At 38.9% G+C, this 16,857-nt stretch overlaps 1 protein-coding gene across 2 annotated transcripts in view; it reads left to right on the forward strand.

Moving 5' to 3' along the window:
* The window catches only part of MOCOS (molybdenum cofactor sulfurase), a 227,698-nt gene that overhangs the window by 15,516 nt on the left and 195,325 nt on the right, over window positions 1-16,857 (forward strand). For both annotated transcript variants that reach the window (XM_064443252.1, XM_064443253.1), the window contains exons 2-3: window positions 9,354-9,443; window positions 12,342-12,408. In XM_064443252.1, the coding sequence (XP_064299322.1) occupies window positions 9,354-9,443; window positions 12,342-12,408 (157 nt within the window). The remainder of the gene's footprint in view (window positions 1-9,353; window positions 9,444-12,341; window positions 12,409-16,857) is intronic.

Below are 16,857 nucleotides of genomic sequence, written 5' to 3' on the forward strand. Positions count from 1 at the left end.
AAAGTTATTGTTTTTGTTGGGTGTTGATGCTGTTCTGTAGACCTTAATTTTGATTAAGTGGAACTGAAAGCAGGTGTGATGACTTCTAGGTTATGTTTGCCAAAAATATCAAAATGTACAGATAGAGAAGCGGTAGGGAAGAGAAGGCGGAAAGAGCTGTAAGGGAAGAGTCTCCAGATTCACATCTGCTTTTCCTTATGTTCTGCTATAAGAAGCAACATGAAAACACTAATTATCCTCTTAAGGGGATACTTATGTACATATATTCATATACCCATCTCAGTACTGCATACACAGGCATATTTGTGCATATTTGTAAATAAATGTGCGTAATACGTGCTTAGGGGAAACACTCAATCACCTGGATGTCTTGAATACACTTCTGGAGCAGTTCTTCACTTGATGTAACTGACTCTACTAAGCTGATTTATGTAAGTTTGAGATCCTGTTGCTGTTGCCTCCTACTCCTTTTGTTGATGGATTATTGAAAATGTTGCACTTTTTAAACTGACACGTGGACAGACACCCAGAGAGAGCATGCATACCCCAAGGGCTGAGGGTGTCCTGTAGACGTACAGGGAGATAGCAATATGAGCAGCCAACCGTATCTTATTCAAGAAAGGAAAATTTCACTCGCTTCAAAGGTCATTTAAGCTTCTGTGCAGATCATAACCCAGGTCTTTAACTTGGCCTGGAACCAAAAAGGTAATCAGTGCAGTATGTTTAGGGAGCGCTGATTATAGTGTATTTGTTAATGCTTTAGCTCTGTATACAGAGTCCAGCAGAGCCTTATAATTACTTCAGAGGTCCTGAACTAGACCTTGATGCATGTTCTTATGTTTGAATGGAGCCTGCTTTTCTTATGCAAAGATGAGGTCTCTGTGACCTGAAGGCAAAGTTCTGCTCTGGTTATTCATTGTACTACAGATGGAAACTCAGTCAGGCTTCACTTGGGTTCCTTTTTACTCACTGGACTTTGGAAAAGACATTTTTATCCCATTGCAGCCCTTCAGAGGTCAGAGAACCTGACGTCTGAAATGATAATGTCTGTACCCAATGCAAGGTAACATCTCTGGAAGAGCCACAAACTCCTCCTTCTAAGCATCTGTATGGCAATAACCAGCCATACAGAGTTAGAGTTAGAGTCAAAGTAAAGACCAAACCTCCAAAAGCTGTGTCACGTGGTAATTAGGAAATTACAGTCAGCCCGAAAAATGTTTAGATTAACCCAATACATATGCAATAGAAATGTTAATACATAGTTTTTCATGCATACTTCCTATATCCCTAATAAAATCTCAGTATTTGTGTCTTATTAAAATGAAATTCCCACCATACATTATATTAAGTCTTACGTAGTTACTCAGAAGTGATACTGAAACTCCTGTAGTGAACATTTGTTCACACTATAGAAAGCACACTGAAAAATTGTTGCTGTCTGCTGCTTGGGGTTTCAGTTTAGGTTGGTGACTGGTTACTAGTGGAAAGGTGATACAGGAGTTCATGGTCAAGCATTATACACAGACTTTTCAAGCATTAAACCTCTCCTTGGTTTAATAATTTGGGGTTTTTTTTCTGACTACTAGAACAATTAGGAGTGTAAACCAGCTAAGGAGTAACAGTTAGGAGTGTAAGCCAAGGGATATGGATGTATGGGTCTGAGAAGGTATTTTTCCAGTAAAGTTAGGGAAAATTACTCTAGCTTTCCAAAATTCTGAGATCTTTTTCTAGAACGTGCGTTCTGCTCCCTGACCACATCCTCTCCAACCCTCCTCCCCAGAGAAAGCACTTCTAGCTGGAAGAGGTGCCACTGGGACTGGAATGGGTTGTCAGGTTTGTCATCCATTAGAAATAAAGGAAGATGGCATTTTCAGCCAGATCAGGTGGAGAGGTGCTACTGGTTTGTTGAGGGAGAAGTACCAACTGAACCCGAGTGGGTGAAGATAGGTATTAATGCAAAAAGATGCTGACATGGGAAATACAAGAATACACTGACCATGAAAAAACATAGTCTAGAGGTTAAGATGTCGTTTCTTACTAGAAGGATGTGATTCTGAAGCACCGTTCTGATCTGGTAGGTAGAGGAAGTATAAGGTAGAATAATAACCTACCAGTTTTTCAGATGTAATTAGCTTGATTGATAAGTGTAGTCACCAGTTGTAGCAAAGGACTACTCACCGTGGGCCAGGAGAATCTTCTCAGGCCTCTCATCTTACAAGAGTGGGGTTATGGCCAACAGTCCTCACTTCCTTCATTACACAGTCTTTGAATTTATGTACAGTTCCTCTTGGTAACATGGTTATTTGGTTTTAGGTGTTTGTCTCTGAAAGATAGTCCTAATTTATGCTGAAGGGAAACTTATGTTCCTCTTATGCTTATATTCCTGAAGTTGATCCTCACTACCTGTTCCTGGCAACAGACTGTCTGCTGGATGGTATAAATAAATTGAGGGCTCTAACTGTCTGTGGGGAGCATAATTTTATTACTGGTCTGCAGTAGCAGCCTTGCCTCTTTGCTGGAAAAAGCCAGCAGAGGGAGGTACTGTTGCATTTGCCAAACGAGGCATTAATAAGTCGTCTTGTCATCGAGAAGAAATGCCAGCTGGGAAATACTTCTGTAGGGCCTCAACAGTCGGGATAGCTGATTTTTGCTGTCTGTTCATTGCATGTACCAGTTCTCATGTGGGTGTTTAATTATTGCTGCGGTTGCATGTTCAACCCAAGGCTCTAGCTCCTAGAAGTGCATAGTGATTTCAGTATATCTGTGTAATGAAAAGAGTTTTAAGAGAAAAGGGAGAAGAAAATGGGTACTTTTTGTTTTTTTTTCTGTTATTTTGAACTTACTTTGTCTTCTCCAAGTGTTTTTGGAAACCCATAAAAGAATTTTAAAGGCCTTCTTCTATATGCCATTGCATATTTCATTTGATATATTTTGTAAGGAATATGCAGAGTCACTAATTTGTCCTAGATTTTATATGAATCCAGTTAATTCAGGTCACAGAGCAAGAAATAGAACTGACTAGAAAAGTCAGTTTCAGACATTACCTTGACATGTTGTTGTAAGCCACATAAAACAGCCACAGTTTTATGGGAAGAACAGTAAGCAAAGTAGAGCAGGAGAATGCTACTAGAATGTTTAGCTAATGACCACAATAATACACAATTATTATTAAGATTCCTTAAACAATGCTTTTTACCATTGTGTTTTCATCTCCAGTGGGAATTCTGCATGCCTCTTTCCTACACAAAAATGAATGTTTCTGTGAAAATTTCAGCAAAACCAACAAGAGCATTTTCCAGTAATAGAGGAACGGGGAATATGTTCTCTTTCAACTCTTCTTTCATTTGATCAATTGCATCAGAGAGAAAGGAAAAAAAAAAGAGACTGAAAGATGGTAGTGTGTTCGCTAGGGAGGCGTGAAAGCTAGTTTTGATTTGGGTGAACTACAGTTGTTTGAAGACTTGCATAAATATGAATCACTTGTGATTTATATTTCATCCAAAGATGACAGACAGTCGGCTGCAGTATGTTATTAGCATGTAGCTGAGGTACCTCTGATTCATGCCCACAAGTAAGGCTTCAGCTGTTCCGGAACACAACCCGTCAAAGGTGGCTGTGGAAATAGAATCACTGGCCGCAGTCGATATTTAATCATGCCCTAGTGAGCAAAAAGTGAGCACTGAATAAAGCTGTGTCTTACAGGTAGGCCACATGGACGAAGGTGGGTGCTGATTTATCCCTTTAATGCAGTCTCATTTAGCACAGGAGCTGGCAAATGATGAAATTTGATGGCATGTAATTTTTTTTCTTTAGCTGTGAAAGTTACATTTCACAGGGTTGGATGTGACTTCTTAATAAATGTGAAATCCTTGCTTTCTTAGTGCTCACATAGACCTTAACACCAGTAAGCTGTAAACTATAAGCTGCAAGTAGGGACTTATGTACATACAGTAGTGCCAGGGCTTACTGGCATAACCCTAGCTACCTAACTAGCTTTTGTGGGGTTGGCTTGGCCCCTGCTGAGGAGTACAGCAAGCAAAGAGGGTGTATGGTATTGACTGTAAACTGTTTTAATGTTCTGTCTGTTTTGCTGTAGGTAATAATGCAATGAGAGCAAATAATGCAAGCCAATAGCACGTGGAGAAAAATAATGGGAACTTACTATGGATAAATGTAATTGCACATTTCATGCTTTGGTTTCTGTAATCAGTCCATCAAGTCAAACATTAAAATACATTAATTAAACACCAATTTCTCACAGAACTCAGTAACTTGTTAGCGGCCCTTAAAATGTTGGTACCAATGTCCAGGTTGCTCACAGTCCAGCGTGGATCAGCATTTGGCAGTCGGGTCGAGCTGTGATTACTTGAGTTGCTGAACTCCATGGCCTGGCAGTGGGAAGCAGAACGTGCCCCATGGCTGGGGGCTGACTGCTGTGTTACTTCACTGGGCCTGCAGCAATTAAGTCAAATCATGCTGAGGAACAGTGTCTCCTTTAACTGCATGGTAGCTATTCATGCTTTAGGCATCTACGGCCTTGTCCATCAAGCACTATGTTTTTGTGGTCTTTTGAAGAGCTCTTTGGCCCTAAGCAAGGGAAACAAAACATTACCTTGCCAAGCAGAGCGGGAGTGTTTAGGTGAGAGGCACATTGCTACTCAGAAAACATACTCTGGTTTTGATAGCTTTTGTCTAAATCGATGCCAAACAGGACTTGAAGGTACAGATAACAATATTCAGTAAACATTTAATCCAGAAAATATCCAGAAAAAACAAATCTCAAGCCATATTAGTAGGATTTTTTCTTTTTTTAGGTTTTGATGTACTTGATTAATGGTTTTGCAGAACCAGCATCTTTATCTGTCTATACAGTATGTGGGCATATGACGCCCTGAATCATGGTGAGATTTCAGGCACTTTTATAGATGTTATATGTATTACATAGTTAAAGCTACTTTTGACATTTAATTTAGGAGTATCTCTGAGGGGAGCTAAATCCTTATGCAGTCAATGGAAAGAGGGAGCTGCCTCTAAAGGGCATCTGACTTACGTGACAACAATAACATGAGGTACCTGATGTAATACTACCTGTTAAAACCTCACTGTGTCCAAATGATATCAGACTTGTCTACAACCTCTGCAGAGCCCTCTCCTCCCTATTTGGTCATTTGGTTGTTCCAGTTTTCTCTTGCTTTTGTTTTGGTGTATGAAAATACCTCATACTCATCTTCTGACAGATAATGCATTATTTTGCCTTCAGCTTGTTTTCATATAATCTTTTTCATACTGGTTTTGTTAATATTGCTGTACTTAAGATATATACTGTCTCCCTGGGGCATTGGCTGTATCTGCTCTACAAGTAATACTGTGTATATAATCCCACTGAATTGCAATTATATCTGCCAATCAAAATTCACGACTCTGTGCAGTTGCTGCCTTGCCACTACACATTTCCTTCTTCATTATGGAACTTTTGGCAATGTAACTGGCAGCCTGTAATCAGCTGGAGTGCAGGAATTTTTAGGTGCTGGAGCCATGAGAAATAATCTGTGAAGCCACAGTGTAGGTCGGCTTGTTTTGGTGGCCATGGTAGAATCAGAGGATGGCAAAAGGTTAAGGAGGTGGTCATGGGCGTGGGTTTACGGGTGGGGTGTGAAAGAGGAGCAAGCTTACTCTCCGTGTGCCAGCAGGCTATTGTAGGGCATGCATCCGTGGTCTCTGCACTTCTCTCCCTGTAGACCCTCTTCTGGGTGGTAGGCGTATATGTAGCCTAATAATTACAAAAAGATTTAATAAAGACATAACCTCCTTATTCTACTCTCAGTTCATCACGTGATGTCTTTAACTTTCTTCAAAGTTAGGCGGAATCACCTCTTAGGAAAGCGTGCTTTTGTCAGAAGCAGGTATTTTGGCTCCAAAAGGTTAATCTAGGTAATTTCCTTTTTTCTTCTGTGTTTTGCAGGCAGTCAGACTATGTATAGTCCAGTGTTCTCCCCTGCTCTTAAACTCTAATTTTAAACTGCTCCAAGTTAAATTATTGTTAGATTTTTTCATTTAAAAGGTAGGAATGTTCTGTTAAACTGACTGGTCCCCTGGCATTTCTGAGGCTCTACATCCATGTGCACTCACGAAGTTTTGCAAAGAGCCAAGGCAGACATGCAGAGATGGTGGATGCTTTATCAAGAGGTGAATTGTAGCACAGAAGGAGTGCAGAGAGCTGGGCCGGGGCTTTCTTCAGCACGAGAGACTGGCTCATGTTGGTTCCCAAAGAGTTGGCTGCGTAAAATTAACCCACAAGAATATTAGCATTTGAATATTACAGCTTATGAACTGATACTCTTAGTGAATAACTTTCCATAACTAATGCTGACACATTGAACGATTTTTGATACTCCTATAAAAAAACCTACTTCTGAAATGTGATTTTATCAAATAGTTGGTATATTATTAGATCAATGAAGTCAGTTACACATTCCAAACATAATGGTATGTAAATTAAACTAAAAGTTAATTTCACATTTTCCCCAAGCAATGAAACCACGTCCTGATAGATATTGCATTTTAATTTTCTTTTGGTTGATCATATTATATTTTCTTGCTCCTGTTACTTTCCATAAACAGTATAATTTCATAGTGCTGACAGCCTATATACTAAATACCACAGTGAAACAAGGGGAGCTATACTATTCTGTGTATACTGACAAATCTCTTTCGTTAATGTATGTTCAATAAAGTCAAAATAACAAATGTTATTAAACCAGGGGAAAAGCACAATGAAAGTTATTAATGTTCTTTTCTTTGCTTGTGTTATGTATGTGGCACATTTTTTTCTTTCCTCTAAAAATATAGTTTTATTGAAATTAGAGAGGAAGAAAACAACTACAGCATAAAAGTGCAATAGCAGTAAAGATGTTTGTTTCAGTGCAGTCTCAAATAATGAGAGAGCCTATTTCTTTTTTTTTGGGCAATCGAGAGAGTATTAAATGCTGCTCTCTCTTTTCAGTTAAACAGCAGCACTAAAGATAAAATAAAAGTTTAAGAATTAATAATTTTTCCTTCCTCAGTTAAATGTCCTCCCACATTTTTGAAGTATTATACCCAGAGGAGGAATTTAAAAAATGACCGGCTGGTTTTTTTAGCTCCGTTTCGCAGAACCACAATATTGTACTTCATAATTAGCTACATAACAAATCAAATTTGAAAAACCACTTAGGGAGCCTTTACCCAGGGATGTTTCAGCCCACATTGCCTCACAGGAGCATCAGTCGGAACGGAAAGCATCAGTCCCCTTGTCGGTGGGTGGTTTGTGTTTGAGGAGCCTCAGCCAGTTGCCTGGATTTTGCTCGTGCTGTACGGTTGCGTTACCGCTTCAGTGCGTCAACCTTCTTAGGGCTGGAAGAATCCAAAGAAGGCGGTCTGCCTCTAGAGGAGCATCACTAGGCTGCGCTTGTGGTGCCTGTAAGAGCTAATGAGCCAAATGGCACCTCTGTGTAGGCTTTGTTGACAGAGACTGTTGGCCGGGGTGGTCGCCTGCAGGACAGCAGTCTTTTCCCCACTGTTTCTGGCTTAGGGGTGCCTCTTCCCTTACTCAACTCTAGGGCTGCCTTTCCCAGCTCTCCCAGCTGTAGGCAGTGACCATGGGTTGTTCATTGCCCTGTCCACTGCCATCGAGCTGGGCCACAGTGTTGGTGGCTGTGGCTGTTACTCCCTGTTTCAGCTCCACCTCAGAGCCGAGGCGCTGGGTGCCAAGCTGCAGGCCGCGCGGCTGGCCCTGGTCTCAGGCGGGCGATGTGCCGCAGGGTGGCCACAGTGAGTGTAGGACCTGCTGGGACAAAAGCTGCCCTCCCCTTGCTGGCTGAGGCCATGCTGCCCTGCCAAGCAGAGTCCTGGCCGTCTCTCTCCATGATGCAGCGTGCCTCTCGCCCTCCAACCCCTCCGTGCTTCGGGGCTGAGCCAAGCGGCTGTAACCACTGCTGCCAGAAACTGGGCTGGACAGAACCCCATATGCATTTTGACCCCCATATGCTTGTGTGTGCTGCTTCATACTGCTTGGGAGAAACTTTCTAGGATCAAAAACAAAAAAAGTAAAAACCTAAAAAGTCTGTACATCTAATGAATCAATCGATTTTTTTCACCCTCCTCCCCTCAAATCACCTCAAAAGACATTTCCTTCACAGACTTCAAGCTGTCATTAAAAACTCTGCTTTTGCTAGACACTGTAAGTGGGGAAATCTTAAGGCAGGGGACGGCTTTTGTCTTTCGAAAGTAAGAGAAGGGATGGGTGTCCAGATTGCTTTTATCATTAGCACTGCCTCACATCTTTACCTACTGAATCACTGCTACAGCAACATAATATATAATTATATATATTTCCAAGTGTCAACGCTTCTCATTTAAAGCTTAACTCAGTTTTAAATCCCTGTGGAAAGGAAAGGCTTAATAAATTCTAATCTCAATCATATTCATCATTATTAAAATTTGAAATAGGGTGAAATACTTAAGGTAAGTGAAATGAAAAAACTAATAAAGGGTGTGAAACACACTGGAGAAATGGAAGAATAATTGCTGAAGATTAAGAAATCTAAAATGGCCAAACATGAAAAAGCCTTCACTTCCAATAAGCTTTTATTTAAAAGTTTTGCAATAGCTTAATAATATAAAAGGAGTGTTTAAGAATGAATTGAATGTTTAAGTGCAGCAGAGTGGCAAGAAATATTTAAACACATTAAAAATTAAAACTAGTCCTCTCTTTGGGGTTCGAGCACAATTTAGGCCTTGCCAGTTCTTGAGAGAGTTGCTTCATCTGTCAGCAAGGAGGCAACACTGCTATTGTTGTTGCTATTAATAATAATTATTATCATTGTGGTAATAGTAGTTTTCATAATAAGGAGTGCCCAGGAGTAACAAGGTGCTCTGGCTGAAGACACCAGCTTGCTCAGTCTTGTACAGGCAAAACAAAAATATTTTTCTCTTCCGAAGAACGTATAATCTAAGCATGAAAGGAAGGACCTTTTAAAATATTTTGGTTTTAATTAAAAATTATAAAGGTACAATCAAAATGTTGGGCTTCTAATGTATCCTCCTTTTTTTTTTTTCTGCTAGTGAATGAAAGGTGCCTTGCTGTGAATGTTGCCTAACTGTTGGAACATAGCTGAGAAGCATTTTTGAGAGCTGTAGAGACCTCCAAGTCATGCAGAGAAATATCATACCCCAGGAAGTTTAGGGAAATTGACTCTTTGTGTGGATTACTGCACTAGGGGTGTTTGAATGGAGTTCTTCACAATGTAGTCTGTGGGAGAAAATGGAATGAAATATTTAAAAAATTGAATCTAATAATTTTATTTTTATTTTAGGGATCACTTACCTTGACCATGCTGGTTCAGCACTTTTCCCAGAGAGTCTGCTTAAAGCTTTTACTGACGATCTCAAAAACAATGTTTATGGTAAGTGCAAAACAGCGTTCCCATTAGTCTTCTCAAGTTTCCATCTAAATAGATCAAAACTGTACCTCTTGCATTGCTGGAAGAGTACCTTGCTGGTTTTTAACACTGATTATAGAGCAGTTGGAAGGCCAGTGACTTTACAAAGGAGTCATAGGCCCTTTATGTCACCCCTAGCTTTGTTCTTTGGTGGCCAAGGACATGTCTGTGTTGGTAAAGAAGAAAAATCAAAGGGAGCATGATGCTGTTGTCCAGGCGTTAGGCCACCATGCTGGGGATAAAGAAATGCAATGTAGCTCTGAGCACTGTTTGTTCAGTCTTTTTTTTTTTTTTTCCATACAAAAGGCAAAAACAATTTCTTATGCAAGGACCAGAATCTAGAACCAACTCCCATCTCAGTGAGAGTCATTACAGGGAGCTTATACTGTGGCTCAGCATAAGCATTTTATTTAGGAGAAAGCTTAGCTAGAAGATCCCAAGTGAATTTAGTCAGGGAATAGGTGCTATACTGCTCCCAGATCTATATATGGTGTGAGTAGTCCCACTGAAGTAATCAAAATTTCTTATTCTGCATTACGTATCTGTGGGCTATGTGTCCTTTTTGTTAGTTTTGTGTCTTTCTTGTGCTCCCTGATACTGTGGTGAGTTGACCCTGGCTGGATACCAGGTGCCACCAAGCTGCTCTGTCACTCACCTCCACAGCAAGACAGGGGAAGGCAAAGAAAATGAGATGGAAAAAATACCTCATGAGTCAAGATAAAGGCAGCTTAATAAAAGCAAAAGCAAAGGCCATGCTTGGAAGCAAAAGGAAAGAAAAGATTTAATTCTCTACTTCCCATCAGTAGGTGATGTCCAGCCACTTCCCAGGAAGCAAGGGTTCAGTATGCATCTTGTTGCTCCAGAAGACAAACGTTGTAAATAACGAATGCCCCCTCTTCCCCCTACTTTCCTCAGCTTTTATTGCTGAGTGGACGTCATATGGTATGGAATAACCCTTTGGTCAGTTTGGGTCAGCTGTCCTGGCTATATCCCCTCCCAAGACCTTGCCCACCCCCAGCCTACTGGTGAGGGGGGACTATCGGAGAGACAACCTTGATGCTGTGTGAGCACTGCTCAGCAGTAGCCAAAACACTGGTGTGTTACCAGCATCTTTCTAGCTACCAATACAAAGCACAGGACTATGAGGGCTGCTCTGGGGAAAATTAACTCCATCTCACCCAGACCCAATACAATAGAACAAAGTGATTCCTCACTTGGGAACTAGGTACCACTGCTTTAAAAGAAAACTGTGTCCACTCAAGTGCCAGCACGCTTGTGCTTATCACCTGGGTGAGCCACTTGAGAGTTCTGGGTATTTTTTATTTTCAGTGTGCCATAGTACATGTCATTTCCCATTCTTTTGTTTTCTAAATGCTGGCTAGGCCAGGAGCCAGAGCGTGGATTTAAGTTCTACAAAATGCATGTTGTTCTTGATAGAGATAGGGGTTTTTTTGCTGTTATAACAAAATACGTTGATTTGATTACATTAAAAATCTCCTCTTCAAGTGCATGTCAGTGATATTGAAATTAATGTTTTGTCACTACAGCCATTGTAAAGTGAAATGTATGCACTCTGATCTTAGTTATTTCAAATAACATAGGGCCCAACCCTTATAATAAGCACCATCAGTGGTGGAAAAAAATTAAATTTGTGAATCAATTCATTGCTTGTGAATAGAAACTGTAGTGCTTCCAGTTTGGAGGAGATTTGCATAGTACCTATAATGCTATGGGAGAAAAAATTGTGTCCTTTTTAATACTGCTTTCATCTAAAATGATAACAAGAGGTCTAGTGTAGTCAAATCTTTTTCAGATACATCTCTGATATTCTGAGGGCAGTAACCTGTATAAAAAGAGTTCATTTAACAGACAGATGTGAGTGAAGGGGGAGTTTGACTTGCAGTGTTTTTATTTTCTTGGTGATAATCTGCAGGCCTGAAGAACCGCAGTTTAGCTGTTGCATGTGTAAATGAGGGAAAGGAATGTAAGTAAGAGAGAGTCTCACTTCTAAATTGAGAATATTTGAATTGGAAATTACAGAAATGCAACATCAGACATGAAAAGTCTAGGTATTAGATATTAGGTTTGAGCTCTAAATGTATTATTCTTTTTAACACCTTCACTCAATAACTTTCAGCAGGGTGATTTTGAAATTTAAAAAAAAAAGAGTAGCTAATATTGCAGCCTACTCCAAAAGCAGGGGTAATATAGCATTTTTTTTCTTTTCTCTTTTCAAACTGTTTAGGCATGTTCTTTAAACATTTACTAATAGGAAAGTGTGCTGTGCCTGTGTGGATATTGGTGTAATCTTTTGCTCAAGAAGATAAATTCATACCCTTCTTATGTGCTGTCTTAATTGTTAATACATGCCTGTGCTGAGCTGTGCTAAGATGGCTACTAATTTTGCACTAAAATTTATATTTTCATGAGCTACTTGAATTGCAGACAGTAAAAAAACCAGGGTTAGTCCTGGTGTTCAATCACAAATGTCTGTTACCTCCAGGTGCTCTCTTCTAAATTGCTTCTTAGCTAGTGTGCAAATGTATTTATGAATGTGCATTCTATCTGTAGTTTTTCCTAGTGTATTTCTGCATATGTAGTTGCATTTTCTTTTTCAGGGAACTGCCTAAGTATTAGTAAGAGATCCAGCTGAAGTTTCAAGGTCTATCATAATTGCTTTCTTCTATGTCCCTTTTCTTGACTAACTGCTCTAAGAAGCTTCAGGGCATTGCTGTGAAGTATACGTTAAATCTTTCTTTGTCATCTTTTCAAGCTGGCCTGGTGTAATACTTTGATAAAAGAAAAAAATTAATAGCAAAATTGTGATTAATGATTAACTTTTATATCTCTGTTGTCTCCTAGGCAACCCTCATAGTCAGAATATCAGCAGCAAGCTGACATACGACACAATCGAGCATGTCCGATACAGGTAGAATAATCTTTCTTTCAGATGTTGTATGGTGCACTTCATATTTTCCATTTTGATTAGGCCTGTGATGTTGTGATGACTTTGATGTGGTGTCATTTTCTGAGGGTCATCTGTCACATCTAAAGAAAACACTTCGCTTTTGAAACACGAAGTATTTGGACAGTCAAGTGTCGGACAAAGTCAGTTCTGTTTCTCCCAGATGCTCCAATTTTTGAAGTCCTGTAGTTATATTTGTGCTGTAATATAAGTCCATGGTTTTAATTAAGATACAGAAGTTGGAATCTCAGAAGTGATTATTAGTAAGATGGTATGGTAAGATAGTGAGGTGGAACTAAGTGCAAGGACATGGTTACAATTCAAATGAAATTAAATAGGACATAATGGCTTGTGAGAATTTGTAAAAACCTTATGGGAATCTGTACATTATTTTACAGCAGGTACTTCTGTTGGACTAATAAAATACCTTTTAAAGTAGTTTTAGTGTAATTTTTAAGAGCAAAAAGAAAAAGGTAAAATTGAGTGTTGGAACTTCTGGGTATGGGCCAGAAAGTGAACTGAATCTCTAAATAAGGTATCCGCCTGAAAGTTCATGGTAGTGTGTACTGAAAATACACTTCTTGCCGTTAGTTTACACCATGAAGAAATATACAACTTAGGTGCTTGGTTATTGGATTTAGGGGGTTGTTTTAGGTAACTCTTATTATTGTATAAAATACATCTTTATTGAAGAATGTGTATGTTTTGAGTTTATTTGTCTGCTTTTAATGGCATTCTCTGTGTCATGGATTCCTCTTCGTTTTATTGGCTTCTCTAGGAGCAAAGATTTCTCCGAAACACATCACAGAATTCAGATCAATAGCAATGGAACTGTCGCATTGTAATGTTTGTAGTTGTAATGAAGAAAATCTGCCTTACACCTTTCTGCTGCTTTTTTTCTGACTGCACTTTTAAAAGCATGTGAAAAACCAAGTTTTCTAGCTGGCTGTATCCTGTTTCCCCCTGCTTCCCCCACCCTCTCATCCAGCTTTCTCGAGAAAGTATTTATTTTTGCTTCTTCCACTACCCTCTCTTATGCTGTGCAGGATGACAACCTATTAATATGGGGACAAATGAAAGAAAAATGACTGACTGTGAGGAATGGCTGTTTTCAAAAGCAGACACTTATAGCCAGGTACAGTCACACCTACAGCCCTGCAGAGTCTCCTGAGCATACCTGTGTGCTCACATGCAGCATTAACATTCTGGTGTTCGTTTACTCTCAGTGATATTCCAGTGTTGCCATTTAATCATTCTTCTTATGAAGGCACAGTAGAAAGTGTAGCTATTTCTGTAATAATTACTATTGTACTCTGTGTTCTTCATTGTTATGGAGTAAGGAAATAGACTTCCACCATGTAATTTATATAGATTACCTTAAAGGAGATGACATCTTCAGCTTGTTTTGTTTTGGATCCTCCTTTAAAAAAGTATGAGACTTTTATAAGAGCAGGAAGGGAGATGACAAAAATCATACCAGTGTTTGTATTGGGTTTTCTGGGTTTTTTCTTTTCAGAAAAAAAAAAAGCCCTCTGCATCCAAATGAACATTTTCAGTATTGCACCTAACAGAATTTGTCATCTATCCCTACAGGAATTCAGCCATTATTCCCCAATAAAAATTTAAAAAGCAGAGTCATCAAAAAGGTGTAGTCATAAAAATTCAGGAAGAAAATGCCCCAAAACCACTGTCAGTAAGTCATCTCTCTAAAAGGCAATAAAACTGTATTAAAAATCTATACACTTCCATGCCATTACAGCTAATCAAAAATAAGCAATATGACAAGACAGGGAGACAGGCAGCTCTGTCCTGCATCACAGCGCATAGACTGGACTTCTTCAGAAAGAATAATTCAGCAACTAGTTTCAGAAATCTTAAAATTAATTGTTTGCTTATAATTCTGCTTTTGGCACTTGATTGCAGCCAGAAGTATGGCTTTTTTTCAGTGATCAACTCTAAGACAATACAATTCTTTCAAATTTTTTAAAATTTCATTTTCTGATGAGGGGACACAAGCAACTAATTAAAAATAAACAAAAAGCTTATTTTCTGATTTATATTTGTCGATATTGGTGATAGCAGCATCAGAACAGACTTTCCTAATCCGTCAGTGTACACTGTTCTGCAGTACAAAGCTGTATGATTTGTTTTTGCCTTCATATTTGCTTGACAGACAGAAACCACTCTTAGAATATGGATTTGCAAGAAAATAACATAATTAAATATTTTAGTTAATGGATGTTTTCTATGATTTACAAACTTAGAATAATCAAAACAGCTTACCTCTTGACCAGCTGGAGTACAATAAGAGTAAAAACAACTATTTTATTCTTAAAAACTTTGCTTCTCTTTACTTGAAATGAACTGCTGAGAGATTTTTAACATTGTGTATGTCTCTACATTAACCGTGAGTGACACTGAGAAGAGGAAGCAAGAGCTGTAATAAACCTTACCTAAATGCATTAAATGTATGCATCAAAAGATTTTAGATCCTTTTTATGACTTTGCTTACGGATGTGTGGAAATGCCATTGCTCAGTTTCCATACAGCTAAAGAACACAAGTGCAGTATCTCCTTACAATGTTGCAGAGGTAACGCAACTCAGAAATTTATTACATTGAGTATTAAGTAACCCTTTTCCCATATGCAGGCATTTAAAAGACTAGCTTTCTGAATATTTTAAAACATTGTCCTTGTAGATCTTACACTTGCCCTATCAAATAGTGCAGCAGTTTCTGCTAACCAGAGCCAGGCTGAAGTTTTAGTGTTTTTTTATGTTTGTGGTGTGTTTCAGATATGCAGCAGGGTGCCTTTTTCATTTAAACAGAGTGTTGTTGAATTTAATAGAATTTTGATACTCATCCTTGAACTTTTGGCTACTATGAAATTTTAAACTTAAGCATACTTTGTGAATTCAAATATATATTAAAAAAAAGCAAGAAATATCAGTTAAGATTTCAGCACCAGGCATCTTGTAGACTGTGGCAATATGGTATTATAGAATTTTCTCACTGAAGCTAAAAGGATTTGGCATTGAGTTAAATGGGATCAAGTTTAAATATAGAACCAAAATGTCTATTTCTATAAGGCCTCTCTCAAAATATGCAATCTAAGTGAACTATAAGAGGAGAATAATCTCTGTGGTCTGCACATACAAATGGAAAAGGGTGCCGCGGGTATGCACAAAATGAATGTAAATGGCTTAGTATTTAAAAAAAAATATTTGCTTCTGTGATAAAACACACAAGTGGTACCGAATTTTGCTAAGGAAGCTGTCTTATAAATGCTGTTTATAATTTTATTTACATTGTATTTGTAGAGATCATTTCATGATAGCAGGGTAAAGCTTTACACTCCTTCTATAAGCATTGTACCTTGCTTACGAAGTAAGTTTCCATTCCAGGTCTTTTATTTAAATTATCACATGTTCTGAAATGGTGTTATGCACAAGATAAGGTTTTTTTCTTTATTCCCAGGTTTAAGCAGTTCTGTGTCTGAAAACAGCAATGTTAGAACTGATACATACATGAAAATTGGTTGACCTTTCCTACACAGTAAGAAATGGTAGATACAGTATCTGCTTAGTATTGATTTGTCCTTTGCAAAGGTCATCGACGGGCGACTGTACGGATGAGTGACATCTGAGCGCTTCATCCTGTCCTCCTTAATGGTACCTATCAACTTGAAAACCTTGTTTCAAAACTAGGATGGTTCAGCCCTTTGGCATGCTTGTTTTATAGCGCCATTTGCAAATTCTGCTTTTCCTGGTCCTGCTGCTCAGCTGCAAGGGCAAGTCTGAAATACCACAGTCGGTGAAGACTACCAAAAGGAGACAGTGCTCACTGGGGTGACTTTGTACATGGCAAATGGGAGAAGCATTAGAAGATAACTATGAATAATAGATAGTTTTTTGGAAGCACTTGATAATGGGCAAGAGGGGTGATGTTTTTCCTCATGGTTCGTGAAGTGATGTTACACAGGCGTGTAATGAAAAAATCCCAGTGTACCCACAGTGAGCTGGCTGATATCCTGACTCTGTGGTCTGGTACACACTGAGTGGCAACAGAGCAATGGCTTTGGTGTGGATGCTTCTTGTTTTCTCTTGGCCACACCTAACGTTTATGCAACTGTGGGAACCTATTTTTTTTTCTTCTTAGCACAAGAAGAAAAAAGCTAGTGGGATGGATAGTAAACTTAAAATGAAGACAAAGGACTCCATTTTATAAACAGTTGTTTCTAGGAGTCAATCCATTTCTTTTGTTGCGTTTACTCTTTGCAATCCTATGCAAGGTAAAAAGAGCTTCTGGACAGGGTAACCGGTACTGTTACTTAATGAGTTAGGAGACTGGTTTAAGAACCAATAAAATCAGTCGGGTTTACTTTGGAACTTTGCTCCTGGACTTTCATCTCTGT

Source organism: Phalacrocorax carbo, chromosome 2 (assembly GCF_963921805.1).
Source record: "Phalacrocorax carbo chromosome 2, bPhaCar2.1, whole genome shotgun sequence".
NCBI lineage: Eukaryota > Metazoa > Chordata > Aves > Suliformes > Phalacrocoracidae > Phalacrocorax > Phalacrocorax carbo.